The sequence below is a fragment of the Hemibagrus wyckioides genome, linkage group LG19 (genome assembly GCF_019097595.1).
Source record: "Hemibagrus wyckioides isolate EC202008001 linkage group LG19, SWU_Hwy_1.0, whole genome shotgun sequence".
Lineage (NCBI taxonomy): Eukaryota > Metazoa > Chordata > Actinopteri > Siluriformes > Bagridae > Hemibagrus > Hemibagrus wyckioides.
This window is the reverse complement of record NC_080728.1, coordinates 7,217,564-7,242,336: the sequence shown is the minus strand read 5'-3', so window position 1 is coordinate 7,242,336 and position 24,773 is coordinate 7,217,564. Positions and strand designations below refer to the sequence as shown.

The 24,773-nt window shown below is 37.6% G+C and overlaps 1 protein-coding gene across 4 annotated transcripts; it reads right to left on the bottom strand.

Moving 5' to 3' along the window:
- Nucleotides 1–10,911: 10,911 nt before the first annotated feature.
- On the bottom strand, nt 10,912–20,255 carry pfkfb3 (6-phosphofructo-2-kinase/fructose-2,6-biphosphatase 3). Of its 4 annotated transcripts, XM_058417582.1 has the most exons (17): nt 19,926–20,255; nt 18,035–18,163; nt 17,775–17,871; nt 17,618–17,684; nt 17,465–17,539; nt 17,323–17,379; nt 17,063–17,187; nt 16,456–16,663; nt 15,243–15,389; nt 15,054–15,158; nt 14,384–14,513; nt 14,237–14,299; nt 13,999–14,063; nt 13,730–13,909; nt 13,437–13,459; nt 12,965–13,015; nt 10,912–12,071 (listed from the first exon to the last, which is right to left on the bottom strand). In XM_058417582.1, the coding sequence occupies exons 1-17, from the start codon at nt 20,005–20,007 to the stop codon at nt 12,065–12,067; spliced, it is 1,611 nt and encodes a 536-aa protein (XP_058273565.1). In that variant the 5' UTR covers nt 20,008–20,255; the 3' UTR covers nt 10,912–12,064. The 4 variants fall into 4 exon arrangements, with proteins under 4 accessions (XP_058273565.1, XP_058273564.1, XP_058273567.1 ...); XM_058417581.1 differs by lacking the exon at nt 13,437–13,459; XM_058417584.1 differs by lacking the exon at nt 12,965–13,015 and having other exon boundaries at nt 19,926–20,251.
- Nucleotides 20,256–24,773: the final 4,518 nt, after the last annotated feature.

Genomic DNA, 24,773 nt, shown 5'->3' with positions numbered 1-24,773 from the left:
CAGTATGCAGTACACTTAAAGCAATATTAAGTGGTACTCTCTGAAAGCCTCATCCCCTCCTTCCCCCATCTCATTGTAGTAGTCTTGGCCAGAGCTCAGACTATTTGAAAGAGCAGCAAAGTAACAATGCAGGGCTACACAACCTTCTTCATGTAGTTCTACAGTCAGTGGTGGGCCATCAGGGCCAGCAAGGTCTTCTCTGTTGGCCTAAACAGCAGTGATCTGAATCACTGACTTGAATTTTAATATATTTAATATATTTTCCCATGAACATGTATTAAATTATTCCCAATAGTCTATTCTCAACATTTCATAGCTTTTCTCTTGTTTGTACTGCTTACAGTAGTGTATATTTATGATAAGAGTATTTATCCAATCATATTTCAGCCAGTGGCTGACATCATGTGTTGCCAGGGTGAGAGAAATCTGCCCTAAGGCCTTCAGAATCAAAATACTTGCTTAAAATAAGTGGCAATGAAATTGTTGCATTAACCAATCAGATTTCGAGTTGGCATCACTGGGGCCATCTAGCAGGCATACGATTACGCCAGCAATTTCCTGTCCTTCGATTGGATAATTGGAGTAGACAGAGGCAGCGAACCGCACAAACTAAATAAAATATATATATTTTGACTCACAATGGCTGACAGAGGAGAAGAAATCGATTTGGTAAAGGCCAGTGAAGGCCTAGGTGTGAAATGCACGGCCCGCCACTGTCTACAGTATTTTACCACATTGTCGTGTTTTCACCAGTTTTCTATATATAAACAATACAGTAATCTACTGGCAAATTTTTTATTTTTTTTAATGGGGGGGGGATAATGGGTTTCGTAAAAACTCGGAAGTTGCCCTTGAGGAAAAAAGTTTGAGTATGTCTGCTGTACACTATAAAAACCTTGAATTTAAAAAGCTGTGCCTGTAACACTGATGCACTATGAAAGCTTGTACATCAATACTAATAAAGATATTTAAGAAATCAAGTGAGCAAAATGTCTTGGGTGGTTGACCATTCAGTAGCTCAGAGACTTGACTTCTGAGTCGCCCCTGCTACCTCATCTGAGTAGTTAGCTACCCGGCATATGAACTGGCCGTTTTTTCCAAATAATGCCAATACCATGAGAATTATGCAGTGATGAATGAGGTGCGTAAACAGGAGTATATGCAAATGTTGCACTGATGGAGCAATACAGTGTGTTGTTTTCTGTTCTTTCACAATCGATGTGAAAAACTGCCAAATGCGGCTAGACATTTGTTATATAAAATGACATTTTCCCTTGTTGAACTAATCCACTAAGTAAATTTGTAAAGGACTGAGTCACAGATACAAGTGTGACGTGGGACTTATACTGGAAGCGTTGCATGAACCTTAATGAGTGTGTGTAACAGGATTAAGGTCTCGCTGACATGGCAGTGGATACAAAAGAAAGGACAGTGTGCTAAAATATACATACGTATTAAACACACATTACTGCTATTAAGAAAACCAAGAATGTTGTAGATCTGTAGCAAAAATAAAAATAAAAAAAACTCAAGGTGAAGTTCAAGATTTCGGTCAGATCGTGTTTCAACAACCTGTGCGCTGAGGTTGGAAAACTCCAGTATTGAGTACACATTAACATATGAGGTAATGTGGGAAGAGTACAGAGTAAACTATGGGTTCTTTTAGAGGTCAATGGATAGTCCATGGCTGAAGTTTTCTTGCAGGTTTTTTTGCTTGGAATGTTTTTTGAAAGTGAAACCATTTGCTTTAAAATGATAAAATGATTTACTTTAAAATTATTACTACAACTAAAACTAGATGAGTATAAGAATGAAGACAGAAATCTAAAATAAGGCCTTAAGTTAGCAATACCTATATTATATAGCAAGACCCTCAATTACTCACTTTTATGAATTGTTTAATCTTGGTCAGAGTCACAGTAGAGCCAGAGCCACATTACAGGAAAACCGGACATGAGTCAAGAATACACTCTGGAGGGTCTACCACTGGGCTCCATGCACACACACACATTAACACCTAAAGGGAATTTATGTTTTGGGGGATGACAGGAAATTAGATAACCCAACAAAATCCTACAAAAAGATTATATCAAGAAACTCCAGACAAACAGTAACTTGAGCTCAGACTCAAAGCAGGGAAAAGTCAGGTAGTAACCCTACCCACTGCCAAGATGGAAACTAAAAATATTTTGAACATTAAAACTGATCCTGTTGAGATGAAAATCAAGTCTTTGTAGTATCTTAGCTCTCTTAAACCTGTCCAAACCTGAAATCTGAACTGCGAATATTATACTTTAAGAATAAATGGTTCCTTAATTGTTACTCTTCTAGCTGAGCTTGAGCTGGTTATATGTGGGAAAGTTTTGAAAAGGAAGTCCTCTATTGTCAAAGTCTACTCAGTAAATTTCCCGTTGGAGGACAAACCAAAAAGAATGATGCATATGGAAACTCAACATGAAATATAATAGTAACTAGAAAACAAAACATGTTCTTTACAAGAAATCAAGGATCCCTGTACTCAGAATTTCTATCTTAGCAAAATATAAATACGGCCAGATTCTAAATAATACCAGAAATGCTTACTTTCAGAAATACTTGCTTTATAAATAATACCAGAAATACTTACTTTTAGGTCCTACATGTAATCACTTAAAAATAGAAATCATTATATTTTAGGATATGATAATAATAAATAAAAACCATAATTATTCTCCTTATAAAAATTGCTAAAATATAAATGAAAGCATCCTACAACTAAGACCTTAACACTTAAGCACATTTCTATAATTCAGAACATGAAATGCTGATGCAGTGTGTAATATCTGTTCTTCTGTATCATGTGTCCTCTCTGCTGATTAATCTGTTGTGTAAATTAATCTTTGGCCTAAAGTATTATGAGCAGAGCCTGATGGAGCTTAGACCAGATGTTCCAGTGAGACACACTCGGTATATCAAAACACACGGTTTACTAATGCAGATGGACTGTGATCTCATTTCAATCATTTATATACAATAACTTGAACTTGTAACGTTCTTATTTTCTAATTCTCTCCTTCATTAACCCCTAGATGATGTCACAGATGTTAAACGTCATACACTTGCAAATTCGATTTGTGTCTCAGGAGATTCACAAATCTGCACAAATCTCTCTTGTATTATTGCTTTTCTTTTTTCTCATTGTCATGATGTGGATTAGAAATGCATTATTTTCTGAGCACTAGCATTTGAATAGACATTTACATATCAATATGCATTGCCTTCTAAATCCAGGAGCTGCAGAATGCTTTTGTGAGGTTGATATCTGCAGGAGAATTCTGTATCATTTGTTTTCAGGGACATGGGATTATTCATATGAAATGTATATATTGCATGTATGTGTGAAATGTAATGATCTGCATGTAATAAGGATTTAATCCACTGAAATTAGTTTACTCTTTTATTTTTTAAAAAGAAGTGCACGGCTTTATATAAAGCATGTTGCACCGTCAGGAATATCTCACTGGACCGGACAAGGTACGTTGCAGCTTTTTTTTTTCTGCCTCTCCTACATATTCAGGAACACACACACACACACAGACATAGTGGAAGTGTTTGCTTCTCCAGTATGGTCACCAATAAAAAAAAATTCCATTCCTCACATGTGTGTGTGTGTGTGTGTGTGTCTGTGTGTCTGGAAAGTTTGGTACTACAGTGCATCTCAGGACAACCAGGGCTAAGGCTGACACTCATGTTTTCATATAGTTTAACAGGATCAAGCAGGGTCATGTCTCAATTTCTTCAGCTCTCTGAAACCTGAACTAACACTGCAGCAAACTGTACACAGAGTTAACACAATGTTGAATGTTGAAAACAAGTGGTATGATGTTGACAACAAGCAGTATAATAATTCATTAGACTGCCTGACTTCCACTTTCTGACATGGCCTTTTTAAGACATGCTGAGGAAGTACGATTTTGCTCTTTCACTGTTTGATTTTTTTCGCAAGTTTTTCTGTAATACTTCTGTATAATGAATGTTCCTCTCTGATGATGTGGGTTTTCTGTTTGTGTTGCAGGTCATCGAGTTGATGAGAACGTTGCTGTCACACATTCTCAACCAAACATTTTTACTTACATTTATTTTTGATTTTTCTTAAATGTTAGGTTTATTTCCAGCCAAAAATGTTAAAGCAGCTATTGTATTACAACGTGTTACAGTGTTAAAAAATTTATAGCAAGGTTTTAATTTACTTGGCATTATAAAATGCCCATGCCCATTTCCATGTTGCCTACCCACAGTATGTGAGAGGAATCACGTCCACCTGAGAGCCTTTTCTCTCTCTCCTCCTCTTCTCCTCTCTCCTTATTCAAGCTTCAGCCTCTCACCACCTTCCCTGTCTCTGCTCCACCCCCAAAGCCAACATTAGTAACCCGAATGAGTGCAAGTGTTGGCATAATGCTATTGGCATATCCACACTGCTGAAGATGAACAGCACTCTGGACTACACGAAATACTGTGGTTTAACTACATGTAATATCATTAAGCCAAAAGTCAGACAGTGAGCCAACATTTGGGGAAAGAAATCTTCATAAGAAGTGTATATTTGTGCCTGTGCAAAGTAAAGAAAGACCTAGAACTGTGCATTTATAATTTTATAATATCTGAAGAGTTCAAGGGCTTTTCCTATATATATATATATATATATATACCATAACGCCAACTTTTAACTTTTCACTTGCTAATGCTACAGTTATCATCTGACAAAAGCGCTAAGAGTACAACCTGCTTAACATCTAGAGCGTGCAGAATTAAAACAACATTTTAAAATGATTCTTATTCCACCGCCATGTGAATGTGAGTATTGGCTAGCATCAGTGGCATGCAAAATATTAGAAAACTAGTGGGAAGGGGTGGGGAATGAGATTGGCAAGAGAAAGTGCACAGAGTGGAGTACGTGATCTCTGGCACACCACAACACAGGGATCAATTATTCAGCCATGTGAGAGAAAAAGAGCGATGGATGGAGGGATTACAGGAAAATAAGGACAGCTATAAAATGTAGCACAGCAGTACTTGAATCTGCTAGTGAAATAATGGATCTGAACTAAATCCAACTCTCTGTTGTTGGATTTTATTTCCAGGTAAACTCCAATCGCATTGTGCATCAGGTTACACTACTTTTCATGCCATGTGAAACCTTAAATGAGCTTGTTTCATGTTTCAAGTTTGTGCATGGACTCCTGAAATCAATTATAGCCTGTAATTCATGTAGGAATGATACTGTGTGGGTGTGGATCAGAGTATGATGAAAGCAAACTATTTCCATCACAAAAGTTGACGCTTTTTCATTAACATCACTAAATGTTATCGCAGAATGATTACTATTTTATATTAATTAATTCAAAAGTTGATGTTATGCATTTTACTTCTTAAATTATTGTGGAACCTCTGTGAAAAGTTTCATTTTTCATCACTTATGTTACAACAGTCATTCCCTCACCAAGTTCTATTCCCTTATGAGAAGTTCCTAAGACAAGCTTAATAAGACAAGTATAAAATCCTGAAGACTTTTCTGTATCATAAAACCTTCTTTCCCAGTTTTACCTCGGACTGTTACAAAGCACTGACATTGGAGACTCCTTCCAAAAACAAATGTCTCATCACAGAAAACTTCACCATAACAAATACACGATTTTTATTATCCACCTACGTCCACCAGGCAGCTCACTGTGTATGTTGTTATGATATAAACAATAACATATTAAAACAGTTGGATTAGTATAAACCATGCAAATGGGACCACTGCTGTTATCAAATTTCCAAAATACATTTCCGTCCAATCAGAATCAAGCATACTACAGCGCTGTGGTATAATTTAAACAATCACATGTACAAGGCTGCGTGTAATCACATCATTTGCTGATATTCAATACAACAGCATGATATGGCTTCAGTTCTATAAACTCAATTTAATATCGTCTGACATTTCATATATTATAGGGCCAAATATTTTGTAAATTTTTGCTCCATCATCAAAAATAGTTCCCTAAGAATTCACAGTGAGAGAGAGGACTGTGTGCTGCCATGTCAATGCACAGACTGACTGACAGCTCGTATTAAGTGTATTAACAGTTTAAATGCATTAAACTGTTGATAAAACTTTATGTAGTGAACACAGATGAATGAAGCGATACACAGCAGTATAACACTGCTGTTATACTAAATATCAGTATTCTTGGAACGGCACGTCTCTGATGAAATGAGTTAACCAAAACAGACTGCTGTATATTTATCATCACTATTGTTATATTGTTAACTCCTGTCATTGCCCTTCATCATCTGTCACCTTCTATGTCTTGCTCTTGAGCGTGAGAAGAATGCAGCATCATTCAAGAGAAGTGAACGATTATCTCATTGTTCAACGCTATTGAAAATCCGGCTTTGCAATTCACTTACTCTCTCTGTCCCCCAACCAGGGATAAAGCCTCTAATCTCCTGACTGGGCCGCTGTCTGGCTGTCGTTCTGGGTCACGCTTTTTACTCAGATAAGAGTCAGCAGAGTTCTATTTCCTCTGGCACAGCATGTGCAGGATGAAACCTAGAGGGCAGTGATTCTCAAAGAGTCACCTGTAATAGATTATTATAATTCCCGGATTACACAAATTCCAGTTTTTAATTGTTACAGTGATGTAAATCACATCCCATTATATCGTTATATATTTAGTCTTTGTTTATTTATTACACTCATAGTCGTTTATATCCTTTTTTTTCCCTACTTTATAGAGATATGTTTATTACCTTGTTTGACTCTCAGTTTACCTGAATGGGTTTAAGCCCATGTAGAACATATATTTTTGCATTTCTCTTTTCATGACACACACACTTTTTATGTATTGTCAATTTTTATGCGCACAATTTAGTTCGTGCAGTCAGATTTCTCTCTCTCTCTCTCTCTCTCTCTCTCTCTAAGACTCTGTGCCACAGAAGAACGCACGTACATCCGTCTCTCATCTCTGGTTCAAGTAAGACACTTAGCTCTCTGTTCCCATGACTCAGGAAAAGCGATGCCTGATAGGTCAGCTGTGCCAGACAGCATTACTTTGCTTTTCCTTTTGCCTTCTAATCACCATGAACCCTAACACACTAAGGGCTTGTATAAGCAGCTACTGCCACCAGACTAGGAAGGTGCTTGTTCCTGCGTGACTCAGTTCTGTCTGTGCATTTAGGCTCAATGCACTCATTGACCTGCTCATCCATATGGGCCCAAGTCTCTTTAGCCTCAAGGACTGATGCTTTAATATGTTGATGACGATGACGCTAAGGAGCGTGGGAACATTTGCCGGGTGTAAGAGAGACTGCTAATCTCCATGAAGAGCATTATCGGTCTATTTCAGGTAGGCACACCTAAGTGGATCGTGTCAAACCACTGGAACATCCATGTGTAAATGTAGGATAGTTAATGCAACAAATCAGTTCAGAGATACATGACCTGAAAGCAAAGACTCGGATCATGCATGGGAATGCAACATCTCATCCAAGCTCCTGGAGTCCAAAATATTTTTAAAGGAATTTGCGTCATCTCATTCCCCTGCCTGCATCACTTGCTTACATAAATGAAAATATGTTCTTGATGCTTTTTCCCAGACAGTGTATAGCTTTTCTTTCCTTCCTTTTCCTTTTTACTTTCCAAAATATTGTGAATTAAGAAGAGAGGCTGGTCTGACCAGCGGACATGAGAGAAGTCACATACACACTCTACACTATTAAAATGAAACTGCCACCACAGCGCAAATGTTCCATAAAGATGACTCGGTTTAATACAGTCATGTCAGGTCAGTAGCAAAATGTTTAGTCTCCAGCTGCCCCAGTTTGCTGCGCAACCACACATACACATCGTGTCTAATGCTATTCCAACAATAATACACCCAAATAAACACGGACAGCTTTGTTCTGTGAGAGGTTAAGACAGATGGATGCTTACATTTGTCAGAGGAAGCTGTGGTTTCAACACCGCTGCCAAACTGAGCTTCCTGTTTTCTTCCTTCTTAAAACTAATACTATCCCATGCACTATGTTTTAGCAGAAACTAGTATGAAAATCAATTGATTTCATATAAAGGGCGGCATTTATAGTTTTTAACTGAGGCGACGTGTCCAGTAACAGTGCAATGTAATTACAATCTAAAAGAGAGCCCTAGGTATTATAGGGTGAATTCAGGTATTTAAAAAGATACTTGCTATAAAACGTGAAGAAAAATGTTTATGAAATTTTAAAGATATGTAAATGATCTTATTTGTCAAATTGACTGAAATCATTCTGATGACCTGTTTGGACAAAAACTGTATGTTTATTGGTGTAGGCTTTTAATTTCATCCTCAGTGATACTCTTCAAGCTTATTACATTTTATTTATCAGAAGTGTGCATATTTGTGTGTGTGTGTGTGTGTGTGTGTATGTGCTTGTGTTACACACAAGTCTGTGTGCTGAAGCATACTGATAATATTGATCTAATAACCGTAAGGAAACAAGAAACAGTTTTATTATTGTTGTAGTCATTTTTATTACCCTAACATTTTGGAGCCAACTTCCTGTTTCTGATGCTTACCACACCCTCTTATATGATGCTTTAGGAATTATTGTCATGTTGGCTCTAATAAGAAGTTCCAACTAAGTAAGGGCTTACTTTTTACTTTCATTTTTACTAATCAGACAAGCAAATACATGCTTTAAATAAAATTTTAAATGTCCTAATGTACCACAAGTGTCCTGAGTATACCTGAGTTCACCTTATTTACACCCATCACTTACTTTCAATAAATGAAAGAGGTGTATTCCATCAGTGATTAATTTCTAACTCTAAAGCTTTGTGATTGTGTGCTATGGCATCAGGGTACACACAACTTCTCATAAGGAGTCTTCAGGCTGACTGAATGCTGTCCTATAAATACCCGTTTGAGCTCATAATGCTGTGCCTGACTGCCGTCACATCCACACAGCTCTCTCCACTGATAACCCAACCTGCAGTTCACTCACCATTACGTTTTGTTGATAAGATACTAAATGGGACAATTTGCCAGGGTTGCCTGCAAGTATACCCATGGTATCTTTCATTATATTAACCTATTGCAAATAATTAAAAATGTGTCGAGTATTTAAGTAGTATTTTAACTAGATTTAATGTCTTGATAAAAAGCCGTAACGTGGAATGTAAATATATTTGTTAATCGTCAGGTCGAGTCATTTTTCCTGTTCATATCTGCCTGTTTACCACCCAGTTACAAAACAGTGTAGATGTGCTTGATTATGAAGCATTGCTGGCTGTTGCATGGCTCTGGTGATGACTTTCAGCAAGTGATGAAAGAAATGTTTCTTCTTGTTTGTTACTGTAATATGTCAGTCTCCCACACGGGTCAGTGTAGGACTGCACAACCTACTATGTGTGTGTGCGTGGAAAGTGAAATCTTTTATAAATAGAATATTGATGATGAAAAGATCTATTGTATTGGCAGTGAACTCCATGACTCACTTGGCTTGTATGCAGGGAGCAGATTTCACTCTACATTCTCGAGATAATTTAAGTCTGACAATGAACAATGGGTGACTATAAATCTCTATTTTCCACTAATGGTTTTGCTGTCCTCCTCATATGTAAGGAAGTGGTTGAGTATTGGTGGAGGTTTTGGTATTGGGATCAGTTTTAATCGTCTAGATCTCTGGTAATATATCTATGCAAACAAATTTGCATTAGTGAGATTTTATTCATTCATTTTCTGTATCACTTATGCTACACAGAGTCACTGGGAGGCTTGGAGGACTTGGGATATGGGTGCGAATACATTGCAGAGCATAATCATACACACACACCCATTCACACACTATAGGCAATTTAGAGATGACAGTCAGCCTACAACACATGTCTTTGGAATGGAGGAGGAAACCAGAGTAACCAGAGGGAATCCCCAAAGCACAGGGAGAATATGCAAAATCCACACAGCAGAGACAGCAATATTCCTAGCCACAGAGGTATAAGGCAAATGTGCTAACCACTAAGCCATCATGCCTCCCTAATGAAATTATGTCTGTAAGTTACATTCAAGTAAAAATCAGATCAATATCTTATAGGCCAGGGGTATTCACTTAAAAACTGTAATGGTTTCATATTAGTGAGTTCATGTTACCACTACTGATTATTATCATAGGGAACACAGAACATACTTCTATGTCCCTGCAACATTTTTAGACAAGCCATGTTGTCAGTATACATGGAAAGTTTTATCAAACTCCCCTTTTTATCGAGCCCTGTAGCTAGTCTCTGACCCAGTGAGCCATGCTCAGGTAAATAATTTATATAAATGTGTGATTGGAACAGAGCATCTCATGTAGAAACTGTATTTCCTGATTACAAAACTGACCTCAATGAACTACAAGAGTTTCCTCATTATATGTTTCAGCTCTGCTACGGTTTGACCCATTGGACAACTTTATAAGGTTTGCATCCGGGCCGCTTTACTGACATGCAAAAGAGTCATTTCCTTGTCCCATTTCCTTGTTTACTTTCTATTTATTGCACTTTAAAAGGACATATGATTTGAATGACTCATTTAGTATTGCTAGCCTGTTACCTTGTCAAGACTGATGTTGAATGCCTAGACTGAGTAATAAATAAATAAATAAATAAATAAATAAATAAAATGTGGCTTGGGCTGCAGTTTCTCTTCATAAATGAGTTAAAAACGTAATCATCAGTAAGCTGAAGGACGTTGTGTGGGAGAGATTCAGAATTAATGTCAGACACTGCGTCTAAATAAAGACAGGCTGTGGGCCAACGCAAACTGAGCGCTTAGCTCTGCTCATGACCATCTTGGGAAAACGAGGAAAAGGAAATGAGAGAGCTCTGTGGAAGCAAACAGTAAAAAAAAACAGGCAATATCATTTCCTTCAGGTTATTTATTGGTCTAGCAAATACGTTTTTTTCTAAACCTTTCGTGTTAAAGGGAAATGTAAGTGTGGCAATAATATCAACAGGGTGCTTTATACTCAAAATACAAATGCAGGTTGTACTTTGGAAAAAAATAAAATAAAATAAATAGATTAACAGAAAAAAAATACAGCATTACAAAATACAGTTTTCAAGTTTAAAGCAAACAGAAAATAGTACCTCTTACTACAGTTAGGAGCAATAAAATACATTGCACCGACTTTGTGTTATGTTCACATAACTAGCATTTGAGCCCAACCACGGCTCCTGAAAGTGCATTGAAATCTTCACTAAATTCTATAAATAATACTTGCCTGACATAGTAAATAGTAAAGCTTGTTTTTGCCTACGAAATATATAGAGAAATCCTTGGAATTCAAGCAGTAAACATTTGGTTTAGATGAACTGCATATGGAAATAAAATATGTGACACTTCTTCCTCCTAAGAAACATAGTGTAATAGTATGATCTTCGATCATTAGTCCCGGAAAGCATTGCCGGCCCGAAAGCCAAAGCACTAGGCACTCTACGGAATTTGTTCAGTCACACATCAAGTAAAAAGGAAAATCACCCTTTTCATTGCAATAAACAATCATAAATACCCTGTCAAGACAAACAGATTCCAGTTAGCAACTAATAACACGCATAATGACATCGTACGTACACCTCTTTCATCAAAGAAATGTTCCTGCATTATTAAACAGATATTTGTCGAAGACAACTAAAACTAACATTAATAACAAATTAGGTTTCCCAAAGCCAGCAGCAGTATTCAGGAATTCATAACACATCATAAGACAAAAAAAGATATGTAAAGAACTTTGTATCTGTGGCATTACATGAGGCATAGAGTGCTTTGGAAAAAAAAGCACACACACACACACAAACATACACACAAACATACACACACAGGTGCTTCATAATTCCCCTTTGAGTGTAAAAGACCCTCAGTGCCCATTTTTTGTCCTTGTCCTTGCATGAACAGGCTCAAATTGTCCTACACTGCAAGTTCCTGTTAATTCCCATCAGAATGTGGTCAAAGCAAAATCATGCAAAGTCATCCATCTCACTGACAGAGCTGGGCGAGTTTTTCTGGGATGTGATGTTTTAGGTCCTGCAACAAAATGGAAAGCAAAGAGTTTGACTTTAATAAGCACTTTGATTAATAAACCATCTTTATAATGAAAATGATGATGGTGATGAACTATATATGAAAATGACAACAAATCATAAAAGTCAGTGAGCAGCAGTTGTGAGGGTGGAAAGGCCATGTTGATATGGGAGATCTGGGAAGAATAGCCAAGCTTGTATAAGCGGATAGGATGGCTACAGTAACGCAAATCAACCGAGTTATTGCATCTTAGAATGCAAAACATTAAACATTGAGGTGACTGGACGGGTGGCAGGGTGGGTTCTAGTCTTGTCGGCCAAGAACAGGAATATGAGGCTACAGTGGGCACAGGCTCACTGAAACAGGACCGAATGGAAAAACAATAGATGGTCCTTTTCCAATTTTCAGCAAAATCCAGATTGGATACTTAATTCTACAAATAGGCAGGTATACAGGTGTTCCTAATAAAATGAACAGCAAGTATATAATACCAATAGAACTGACAGTGCTGAATTCTCGCTAAATAAACAAACAATCTACTTTGCTTTACAATAGTATCACATGCTCTTTCCACTAGGATCCATGCTCTTCTATGTGCCTTACAACAAATCTAATGTTGACCCCATTAACATTTAGCTGCTGTGTTGATTATAAATGGTCAGATTGTTTGGTGAACTCAGTACCCTTCAGCCTACAGGGCAATCTAGGGAGGGGCACATGTACAGAATATACCAAGGTCATATGAGGTTGCAGTGGTCAAAAGCTGCGGGTAATCTGCTCTCAGGGGAACTACTAATTCGAGCACGCAGCAAATGCTAGGATCTGAAATCGCTGTCTAGTCACTGAAGTAAAAAGCAGGCCGCTTTTCTAATAAGCACCAGAGGAATAGATTCTACCTCTGAAACAGCAACACGGATACGACTGTCAGGTAGTGGAACACGGTGCGTCTTTAGGCATGCATAACAGACAGAGGAAACAGATGAGACAAGAGTTAACATGACAGATGGAAGAAGCACAGCAAGCCCAGACAAACACACAGGGGGGTTATACATAGAAGAAAAGTGTTTTTTTAAGTCCATGACTAAAAAAAGGGGAAAATGCCAGAAGTGATCTAATTGCAAGGGAACGTTATACTAGGACAGGCGCAGGATCATTCTTAAATAATAAAACACTGCAAAATTAGATTATCATATCAAGTAATGCACACAGTAAGGTTCTGTCTGGCATTTTTCCATCTCCCTGCATATATCGTTAATAATACTAATATAAAATGTTACTGATAAAAATTAGTGGATAAAATAACTTGAGCTGGTTTAAAGGTTTATAGTTGAATAAAGGAAGAAAAAGACAGATGCCATTGATACTTACAGACAAGCTTGGCCAAGCCAGTGCTGTAGTGTTAATAAAGGAGAGAAAAATGAGGAAATGGGAAAAAGTGTGACTAAATGATTAGAGGATATGGATCTCTGTTAGTATCAGACAAGTGATAAGAGTGTGGCAGTCTGGAAAAACCTGTGAATTACACATATATTGTCAAAAGTGTCAACTTTTCAGAATGTAAAGGGTTTTTCCAGGCTGGCACATCTCTACAAACATTTCCACACAAATACACACACACACACACATACACACACACACACACAGAGGATTTGTTTTCATACCTGTGTGGACAGTGCAAGGGAGTTGTTTGCACTGGCACAGAAGCTCATTGGTGCTGGAGTGAGTTCAGGGATGGCCGTGTCGTCCAGGCTATCGATACGAGGCTTCTTAGTGGGTTCATGACTCGTGAGAGGAGTCACGCTGTTTCTCCTAATTAGAGTGCCTTGACTTCCCTTTATCTCCTAGAGAGACAGAGACATGATCAGGCTTGAAATCTAACTTGGTAGAATTTGTGCATGTTTTAATTTCTGTGTGCATGTCAAGTTTTTACCTCAGGTCTGTCCCGGTGTGTGTTTACTGCTTCAACGTTTAATGAGATGGACTCTACTTTACACCCTGGAAAGATTATCAAAACACGCCAGTTAGCATTTATATTTTCAGACTAATTCTGATATCATGTTTTCTCGACTATAAGGGTTTGTTGCTTATTTTGAACACGTCATGTAATGTTACAAGAAAGTTATTTGGAGAACATTGTAACTGCGTTGAAATAATGACAAGCTTCTTACCATAAGCCACTGGAGTCAGCTTCAATATGGTGTGGAGTGGACACTTTAGGTACGGCATCTCATCTGCAGCCAGAAACCCAAGGATTAGTACCAGAACACTTAAAACTAATTTTAGTAGTTAATCAGGAATGATTCTTTATGCCTCACCAGCACTCTTGTCTAGAAAGTAGGCAAGGAGGCAGCGCATGACGGCTTGGTGGCAGATGACTAGAACATTCTCCTGCCTCTCAAGCTCCATGATCACCGGCTCTACCCGCTGCACCAGGTCCTGGTAGGACTGCAGAGGAGAAATTAAGAAAAAGTTCAGCAAAGAACGATCATCATCACTGCTGATTCAAAGTGTGCTCATTTTAGACAAATCCACATGTGTTCTAAAGCCCGTGCTGCTATAATTACGCGGTATTGTAATTAAGAGCATTATTATTATAAGTTATTTTTATTTAAGGAAGAAAGCAACACAACATGCTGTTACAGGAAAATAAACAGCATGCTCTTGTTCTTTCAGCAGGCAGCCATTTGTCTCTCTTGAAATTAATAAGAACAAAATAAAAACCCTCCAGAAAATCAATCACAATGACTCTCCCATGTAAGAAACCTTAAAGGAACATTGGAGATTACAATTTAATTTAAAAACTAATTCTTTTAGTCTAGTTCCTGAGTATTCCTTATAATTGAATTGTATAAGGATTATTATTACTGTAAATATATTTATCAGTGTAATATGACAGCTTTTCATGGGTTTGTATAGTGCAGCTGTGCTCATTGTGGATCTCTTGCTGTAATGTAATGGTGGATTCTGTGAGCCAGTAACACTTACCTCCCCACTGGGGTAGCGGTAATAATACTTGTCCTGGTCTCTGAGAGCGAACTCATCTGGGTATCGCTCCCGCATTTCTTCATAGGTCATTTCTTCACACACACCCTGTCAACAAACAGAAAACATACGGCTTACTAGAAAGACTTTTGACAATAAGTTTAAGAAAGGAGGACATTTTGGTGAACGTACTGCATCGATCTCGTTCAGGGCTTTCCACTGCTCGTACGGGACGTTCAGCGCCTCGGCAGTCTGAATGCTTCGTCTTAGCTGGCTTGTCCATACCTTCAGGTTCTTAAGATTCTGCTCTGTGACAAATTTGGAAAGAGCTCCAGCAAACTGCAGAAAGAATGATGACATACAAATTAGAAACAGAGCATACTTTTAGGGAAATACAACAGAATTGGGAAGTTGTTTTTCCATACAGCGTTTCCTACAACTGTACTATTACTTCAGAATTTTATTAAGCAAGTTATGTAAGAGTGCAGTATTCCATACACATCAGTATTCCAGTTCAGTAAACTTTTCCTGCTGAAACAGTACAATACTCTGTACTCATGTATTAAATCGAACCTGGTTATGGTTATTTATTTATCCCCCCCCCCCCCAAAGAGAAATCTTTTGGCTTTTACTAATTAAACAAACATTCACATCAGCATACAAACTCACTTCTCCCAACAGTTCAAATGAGAGGAAATGTGTTACATGGGGAACAAAAAAACAGCTTTATTATAGTACAAATATCTTCAGTTTTTTAATAAAAATAATTAAATCATTAATAAACAAAATAAGTAAAAAAAAATAAATGTAACTTCACTTAACGCTGTCCCAGGTGTGCAGAGATTCACTGTATGGTTTACTGTTGCTTCCTTGCATGCATGTGTTCAGAATACTGTCAACACATACAAATGACACAGAAGCAGTTTTGTTGATTGTTTTGTTTGCTGTAAGAGTACTAGACCTAGCTAGAGTGTAAAGAGCAGTCAAAGTCCGTGTGAAGTCTGGTATGCTGAAATAGTGTATGGAATAACATTCTCTTATGCTGGTTCACAATAGCACACAGCTAAGTAACAGCTTTTGTTTAGCAGAGTTTTAATTTTAGATAAATAGTAATCCAAACATGTCAAAATCTCACCATCATAACTAATACTGTATCACTAAAATTAGCAAAATTAGGGTAGCTATCTAACATCGGCCACAGGTTTGGATGAAAACCAAATGCTATCCATTAATAATTTACACATTTTCTACTACATCACTGTCTGGGCTTAAAAATAAAGTCAAATGCACAAGTCATTTTTATGGAAGGACTGAATATTTCAATTAATAAAATAAACATCAAGTATTTGAAAAGCATATTTTCAGGGCATAGCTCAGCACAGTGAAATGAAAGAGGTATCTGTACCTTTCTACCACGTGTAGAGAGACCGGAGTCTCCTCCCAGGCGGCCCTGCAGGTTGTGCTGACTCTCGCCATGTCTACACAGGTAGATAGAGCGTGGCTGGACGTGGATGTTCATTAGGTAGTAAACGATGCGGCTCTGGATATGATCCTGGATGCAGTTCACTAGGAATCTGCGGCCCACATCGATTACCTTGATGAAGGACAAGTTCCTGGAAAGAAAGAGAAATCGAGGTTAAAGATGGACAAAATTCTGCTTAACTTTATTTTTTCTTTTTTACTATTTATTCACGGATGAACTGTTTGCTAAGAATCTATTTTTCACTTGATAAAAATAGATATGGTTACTATAAGTAATTTTAGTTACTTAAATAAGTAATTTTTAGTTACCAATTTGAATAATTTTTATTCAGGAAAAAAAGATTAACCATCAACTATTGAAACTGTCTTTAATCGTTTCTGTCCTTTAAGTGCAAAGACTTCCATTTTCCCTGAAGATCCCATTGATAATTATGAATTTGAAGATATAATTAATTTGCAACATTTAATTCAGGAAATGGTATTTATGATAAACCTTTCTGGTATTATAATTTTTGTAATTGTGCAAGTACCTGTCATAATCATCAGGATCCAGAGGCTGATAGTTTGCCCTGTAACACTCGATCCTCTTCTGAAAATCTTCTACGGCGTCCGTTTTGTTGCAGTCTTGGTAGTCAGGACAGGAGACCTTCACTTCCTGTTTTTAAAGCAATTTCATATTTAAATGACTTTCTGAAAATCTAATCAGATTGTCTCTTATTATTAGTCAAATTTTTCCATGGCTTTATTAATCAAGACATGCATTAAAACTCCAGACCATCACTAAGCTTACCATGATGTTGGTTGCAATGACATTTGGGTCATCACATACAGACTCGATGAAGAAGATCTGAAAGGACAAAGAGTGTCACTTTGGAGGTCACTAAACAAAAGCATCCAACAAATGCATTGTGACAAATGCTGTGATAACCAACCTTGAAGCTATTCTCAGCACCAAACTCCAGGATCATGTCTCTTCTTTCTCTGGTGGTGTTTGTGGCATCGAAAACCTATAGAGGGTGAAACCAGTAAGAATCCATACCTGGTGTATACTATAGGAGTTACATGCCAACAGAGGAGATACTTACTGCAACTTGACCGCCCAGCTCAGTGAGGTACCTCTTGACATCTTGGAGAGCAGATACGGCACATTGCCTAAAGAAATGGCCGAAACGGATCACATGATTAATTTAGTACAATCTCATTTAATTGAATAACATATTTTATATAAGGTGTCTGACTCACTCTCTTATTTTGACTGCTTCCTTGTTGTCCGATTTGAAGAAGTCGTATGAGCTGTAGTTCTTTACGGTCTCTCTGCGATATTCACCAACGTTAAAGACTGAAAAAAAAAATACAGAAAAACAGTGCAGCAAACATGAACAGAGAGCTTCGAGAAACAAATTCAACCCTCATCTTGGATTGGATTCCACCTCGCTTGCATCTTGCCTTTGTATAAATGCAAATATCCAGTTAGGAGGATATTTGGAACTTGGTTAGTTTACCTTTGGTAGGGATGCCGATCCAGTTGAGGTAGCGAGTGAGTTTCCTAGACATGTATGTTTTGCCTCTGGCCGGTAGACCAACCATCACTATGACTAACGGGGAGTTAGCCAGACGGGGACCTCCACCAGCTGTAACAGAATTAGATTAATACAGCATGTTAAACTGATTTGTATCAAACTTTGAGGGTGGTCAATATGTTAGAAATTATTGCACTACACTTTTCGGAGTATATGGGGATCACTGCAAAATCTGTATTCTATGTGTTTTACAATAGTCACTATTCTGTATCTTAACATCATCACTAAGTCACCTTGATTTCATACTTTAAAATGTTCTTATATGAAGTTGTGAGTCTTCCTTCATTAGTTAGAGAGGCAAAAGTATGAATGGTCCCAGAAAAAAGTCTGTAATCTGTTCTCCTCCAGCCCCTCAGTCAGCAGAACACTGCTGATCTCATTAACCTCCACGGCTCAGACCGATCAGTCATTCGTGAGACAGAGCTGCGTCTGGATAGTGCATTCTCACTCCTCAGCTTCATTAAGCAGCGCGTCTATGCAAAATGAGCTGTACCAAATAACACAGAGGGCATATTAACATGGTAATAAAGCTCATTTTATTGTGTGCACTGTTTGCGATTGTTCTGACAGAATTTTGGAGTACCTTGCACCAATTTAGGCCAAGTAGGCATGTGTAAATCCTGCTTTCAAATAAACATGTGAATGGTTTTATGGCTTTACGATCTAAGGGATGCCAAACAGTACTCCCTACCAAAACCAGCATAATAAAGGCTCTAACCTGGACAACCAAATGAATTTAGAAGAGTGGTTTGTTTGTCAGAAAAACAAGAGAGTAGAGTCAGAAAACAGAGGAATAAAGTCACAAATAACTAATTTGGGGGGTTTTACAACGTTGCAGTGGGAACAAAAATAAATTAATTAATTAATTTATTTATTTATTTATTTATTTAATTTTATTTTTTAATGCTATTTTGTTTATTTTGTATAGGACCATTTTCAGTTTGTAAAAGTTTCAAATGGGAATATTTGGGAATAATGGGAATACTGCAAGGCATTGTGTAAATAACTTGTTTTTTGTTTTATTTTATTATATTGGGGGTAATGAATTGCAGTCTGCTCATTTGTTCTGTTTGTGAGATGTAGTTTATTTATCTATGTACGCATTACAAACAGACTTACTTTTCAGTGGAAAAAAAAAAAGAGGGAATGTTTGTGTAATTGGCCACTAAACTGATTCACTTGACCCTGGACTGACCGTAATATGGCCTTGTTACCTAAAATTAGTTGGAGACCCCTGCTTTATCTTTTTCCTCTTTTTTGTCTTGAGCAGGCTGAGTCACTCTCTAACTCTAATACCAAAGGGATTCTCGGAGAAGTTTTACACCCTGTGTGGAGCATCCTGTCCAGTATTGAGTCATTTGCACTCAATGGCGTTAAACTGACGCCTTTCATCTACTGGGTGGTTGCCATGGTGATGCCGGCTTTTCTGAAAGCCTCGTGCTTTATTCATGAATTGGTAATAATGTGAATCTGTAAAGCATACAGCTGCATGTCCAGATGTCCAGTTGAACTGAACACCTCGCGGCTAATTTACTGAATTGATGACAAACTCTGCAGCCCATTTTGAAATATGGTCAGTTTAACCAGTATGTCAAGAAATATGATATTAGGTAGCATCACTTGGGAGATTATACAGGCCTGTTACGAGCACTCAGACTGGATTATGGGATGCAAATATAATCATGATAAACATTATTAATGCTATTAATGTATAAGACATTTTAATGTTATAATACCATGTGGACAGTCTCAGTACAATTCATCATCATCATCATCATCATCACACGCACCATCAGATAATACATCCACTTACATTTACGAGGAGTTGCGGGTTTCTCATCCTTGGATGGAACCCAGATCTTTTGGATCCTGTTCTGCGTTAGTTCTCTTGTCATCTCTTGTAGAAATTTCAGCGAAGAATAAAACTACGTGTTTCAACAAGTCCTGTAGTCTAAGAGACGACCAAAAAAACCGATTGCTACTCGTGTGATCTAAGCCGTCCTGGCTGAAACACCGGTAAATGAGTCTTCTTCTTGTCTTTCTCTTCTCCTTTAAACAGGCACTATCTTGCTCACATTGGAGCTCGTGAACCGGCAGGTGCTCGTTTTAAAGCGCTTCACCCCCTCGTGACTTTCTGCGTGGCGTCATTTCTCGACGCCGGCAAACAAACCCCGCCTCCTTCAGTGTGATTGGAAAAAGCTCATTTTCACAGCTAGGTTTTTATTGCGTAGATGACAAGCCTTACACATTATTATAGCAACCCTTATAGCGGAACTTGCTTAGAGCGTTAAGATTAAATATCAAGATTTTAACCATCTCCTTTTCAAACTCGTGTGTTTGAACAAAAAGCCTAGCTAAATAAATGTAAAAGTAGGGAGGTGTGACAGCTGGTGGGGGGAGGGAGCGGAAACCCCCATCCCAGCCCCCTCTTCTACGTGACCTGGTTAGAGGAAGCGTGTGCGCACGTGCGCAGGGCATGAAGATGGTGCGCCACTCTGTGGTGGGAAACAGAACCAAAACTAATATACACCAAAATTTTTGTCCATCAAGAATGAATATTGTGTTTTCTCTGTGATGTACGCGAAATATTTTCTAACTCCAGTGATCAATAGGTCTGTGTGAGTTAAATCATTCGTTAGCCGATGTCCTGGAATGTAATAGGCTCCTGGTAACATTACCAATCTGCTAAACCATGGATTTAGCCAGTGCACCAAATTATCCTCTCCTCCCAAGTGCCTACGTGCAGAGTGTCACTGCATCACCAGACAAAAACCCAACGAAAAAAAATCTCCCCACCACTGCATTCCTGTCACCTTTAATTAATGCCATTTTTACTTTAGACAAACTTTCTTACTCATGTCTGGGTTTTTCTGTGGTTATTGCAAATAACCATCGTGGTTTGGTTTTGGGGCTTTGTTCTGTAAATAGGGATGACCATTACCAGTACCATTATTTTTTAAAATAAGATTATGAAGTTATATTATAGTCATATGAATTGAAATTAAGCTATTAAACAGACAAAGTTAGGGCATTTTATGCAAAATACTCAAATATGTAATTAATTCATCATCATCATCTTAATTTTGATTTATATCTCATCCAATACCTCGGATTTTATTTATTTATTTATTTATTTAACCAGAGTTAAACCAGACGGTCTACAGAGAGAATTCAGTGACTATATGGACTGATGTTGGTTTGCAATGGACTGATTTGTGTAACACATCTTATTTATTAGTTAAATAATAATATTTAAAATGTCCTGAATTACCCACATTAATATATATATATATATATATATATATATATATATATATATATATATATATATATATATATATATATATATATATCATGACATAAACAAAAGAAGTGTTGGATATAAAAAAAGAAGTGTTGGATATAATTAGATTTATCTAGTATTTCATATAATAATAAGCAAAATATAAGATTATCAACCTATTTTCTAAGTGTATATTTATCCATTTCAAGCTTCGTCTTGTTTTAAAGATAGGTAATAGATAACTTACATACTGATAAATATATTTAATACTTTATTTTATATAAAAGAATATATTGTTCATCCTGAAATCGCAAAAAAAAAAATTTTTTTAAATAAATAAATAAAAAATCATTTGACTTTCATTGTCTCGCGCCCCCATCATCCTATAAGGTGATCGGTTTCTATGGAAACATACGACAGGACCGTTATTGATTTTTTTTAATGATTTGCGCAGGCATGCACCCGAGCACCGTATATGATGTAGTCCATTAAATAAGAAAATACAGCACTATTCATATTAGCACATCTTATTGTTATTTCAGCTTCGGATTGTTGTGTATGTGTGTGTGTGTGTGTGTGTTCTTGCTAGCATAGCTAATATTTCGCCTATATTACTCCTATATCGTTGTACCTGTTACACTCACGTGCAGCTGGATCCCTTTTGTTAGAAAAGCAAAAGCCCCGCCTGGTGGACGCGCGAGCCCGCACGTAATCTTCGCGTGAACGTGTAGGGTGTGCCTCCTGGAGCATCCTCACCATCACTTTTGGCCACTTGTGTAGTTTAGACCTGATGGATTTAACACCTGCAGTCGTGTCCAGTAATAAATAACAGACTAAAGCTGGACAAGCCCTGGGGCATGTTTAAGGCAGTTTGTATAGGAGCACTGACACTTCTTTTAAACAGAAAGTTCATTTTTCACAAAGTTGAGGGTTCAGATAAGCTCTTGGAATGCTCAGCTATTTTGTGCATTGCATTTTCAGCATTTCAGTCCCATAGTTCTCCTTTCTCCTGAGCTCGGGTTACTGTTTATGATTAGTTTTGCATGTTCATCCACATCTCTATTCTTCAAATTAGTGCCTGGGCTACTCTAAATAGCCCCATGACCATGATCAGACTTAATTCAAGATTCAAAGAACTTTATTCATCCCAAGGGGAAATTCCTTTGCATGTTACAGTTGGTCTAATAAAAAATAAGGGCATATTAAAGGTAAATAAATGTTTATTTCATTTTAGTATTTCTGAAACTGCAGATCCCTTGTGATTTTCACACACAGCAATCTCCAGAGTTTACACAGAATGGTGCGAAAAACAACAACAAAAACCATCCTGTGTGCTGAGGGTCTGCAGGACGACACACATTGTTGATGAGAAAGATCAGAGGAGAATGACCAGACTGGAAGTCTATTGTATTAAGTCAAACAAGCATTCTTTGCTACTGTGGTGAGTGACAGAAAAGCATCTCAGCATGCATAACACATCACACCTTGAGGTGGGCGAGCTCCAATCCAGTAGCAGAAGATCAGGTTCTACTCCTGTCAGCCAAGAACAAGTCTGGACAAGGTTATTAATTTCAACTGTCCAGTTATAGACATCTCACTTTTTCTTCATTCCAGTGTTTCATGTGAACATTAACTGAAGCTCTTTACCTGAATCTGCATAATTTTATGCAATGCACTGCTGCCACGTGATTGGCTGATTAGATAACTGCAGGACTGAGCAGGGTTAAAGATGTTGCACATTAAGTGAAGAGTGGGTATAAATACAATGCATGTAAATTTACCACAATTCTATTTTCAAAAAAGATTGTTCAAATCCACTAGTTTTCTTACAAACTGTGGTTTGGGAGAGCCTGTGCCCATTGTAGCCTCAGACTCCTGTTCTTGGCTGATGGTTTTCTGCTCACCACAGCTCTAACGAGTGGTCGTTGAAGTTACCGCAGCCTTCCTGTCAGCTCTAACCAGTCTGTCCTTTGATGTTTCTCATTATGTTTCTGCCCACAGAACTGCTACTGGATTGGTTTTTCACACCATTCTGTGTAAACTCCAGAGACTGACGTGTCGATTTCCCAGGGGATCAGCAGATTCGGCACCAAAAACAATACAGTCGTTAACATCTTTGAGATCACAAACCTATTAAGGATGCTGCTCTGCCACGTCACTCTTAAAATAAAGGACCAAAATAGTGGTTTCACAGTGATGTCATAGAAGAACCATTTTTGGTTCTCCAAAGAACCAGTAATTGTTTCTCTTTTTTATTTAGTGCCATAAAGGATGTTTTCCCACTACAAAAAACATTTTGAGCAATGGAAATGTTCCATGGATGTTAAAAGTCTAAGAATCATAGTCTTATAAAGAACCATTTAAGAACCTTTATTTTTAACATGCAGGTCCTTCTTGGATTAGGTTAAATCAGATCCATCAGTAATGAACAAACCAGTTTCCTGAATTGATCACCAAGAATGACCTGCCTTATTCTTAGAGCACATGAAGATGTGTCCATTTCTCCCTCCACCTTCTGTTAAAGGTAAAATCCCCATGGTGTTGATCAGTAATTCAGTGAATCCCTCAACACCTCTCATAACAGCTTACATAAGTGACACTGTTTTGTCAAAGTAGCACAGCTACTACACACTCCTTTTTTTTTTGATAATGCATCACACCTTTTGTTTACACCAAGGTAGAAGCATTGGCATTATTTTTACTTGTTCCTCCAGCCCAGATGATCCTCTTCCTGTCAGAACTGTATGATCTGAATGATATGAATAAACCTGCACCTGGATAAAGAGAACAATAGTACAGAATTTCATTACCAGACTATTGGACTGGAATGGCCTTTCAAGATAGGGACATATAAACCAGGCCTCGGGTCTATCAATAGTCGGCAGATGAGAGTGTGAAGCTCTCACAGGAGCTGCAATGACATCAGCCGTATGTAGGTTCCCTACTTTACATATTCACAGGGGGACAGGTGAGTGACATTACATAACCAAAGAACCAGGACTCATTCACTCTCATTCATGTTCTTGTCTCAAAGCAGGGATAGGGTATTATTAAACCATTTTGAGATGGATCACCTGAAAATAAGCACATGGATCTTACCACACAAAGGACTATAAATATAAAAATAAATAAATGCAATCTGTCTAAAGTAATCCTGATTTTAAAAACAGACCAACTTTACATGACCATGAGAGAAATCCTACTTGCTCCAGATGACATGATGCATACCGGACATATTTATACTCTTTCCCAGTGAGAAGCATTTCCCAGGGCTTTCCCTCTAAACTAAACCCCATAGTTATAACAGTGATGTGGAGTTTCATAAGCTAACAACAAAAATAAATAAAATAATAATAAAACCACACACACACAATCAGC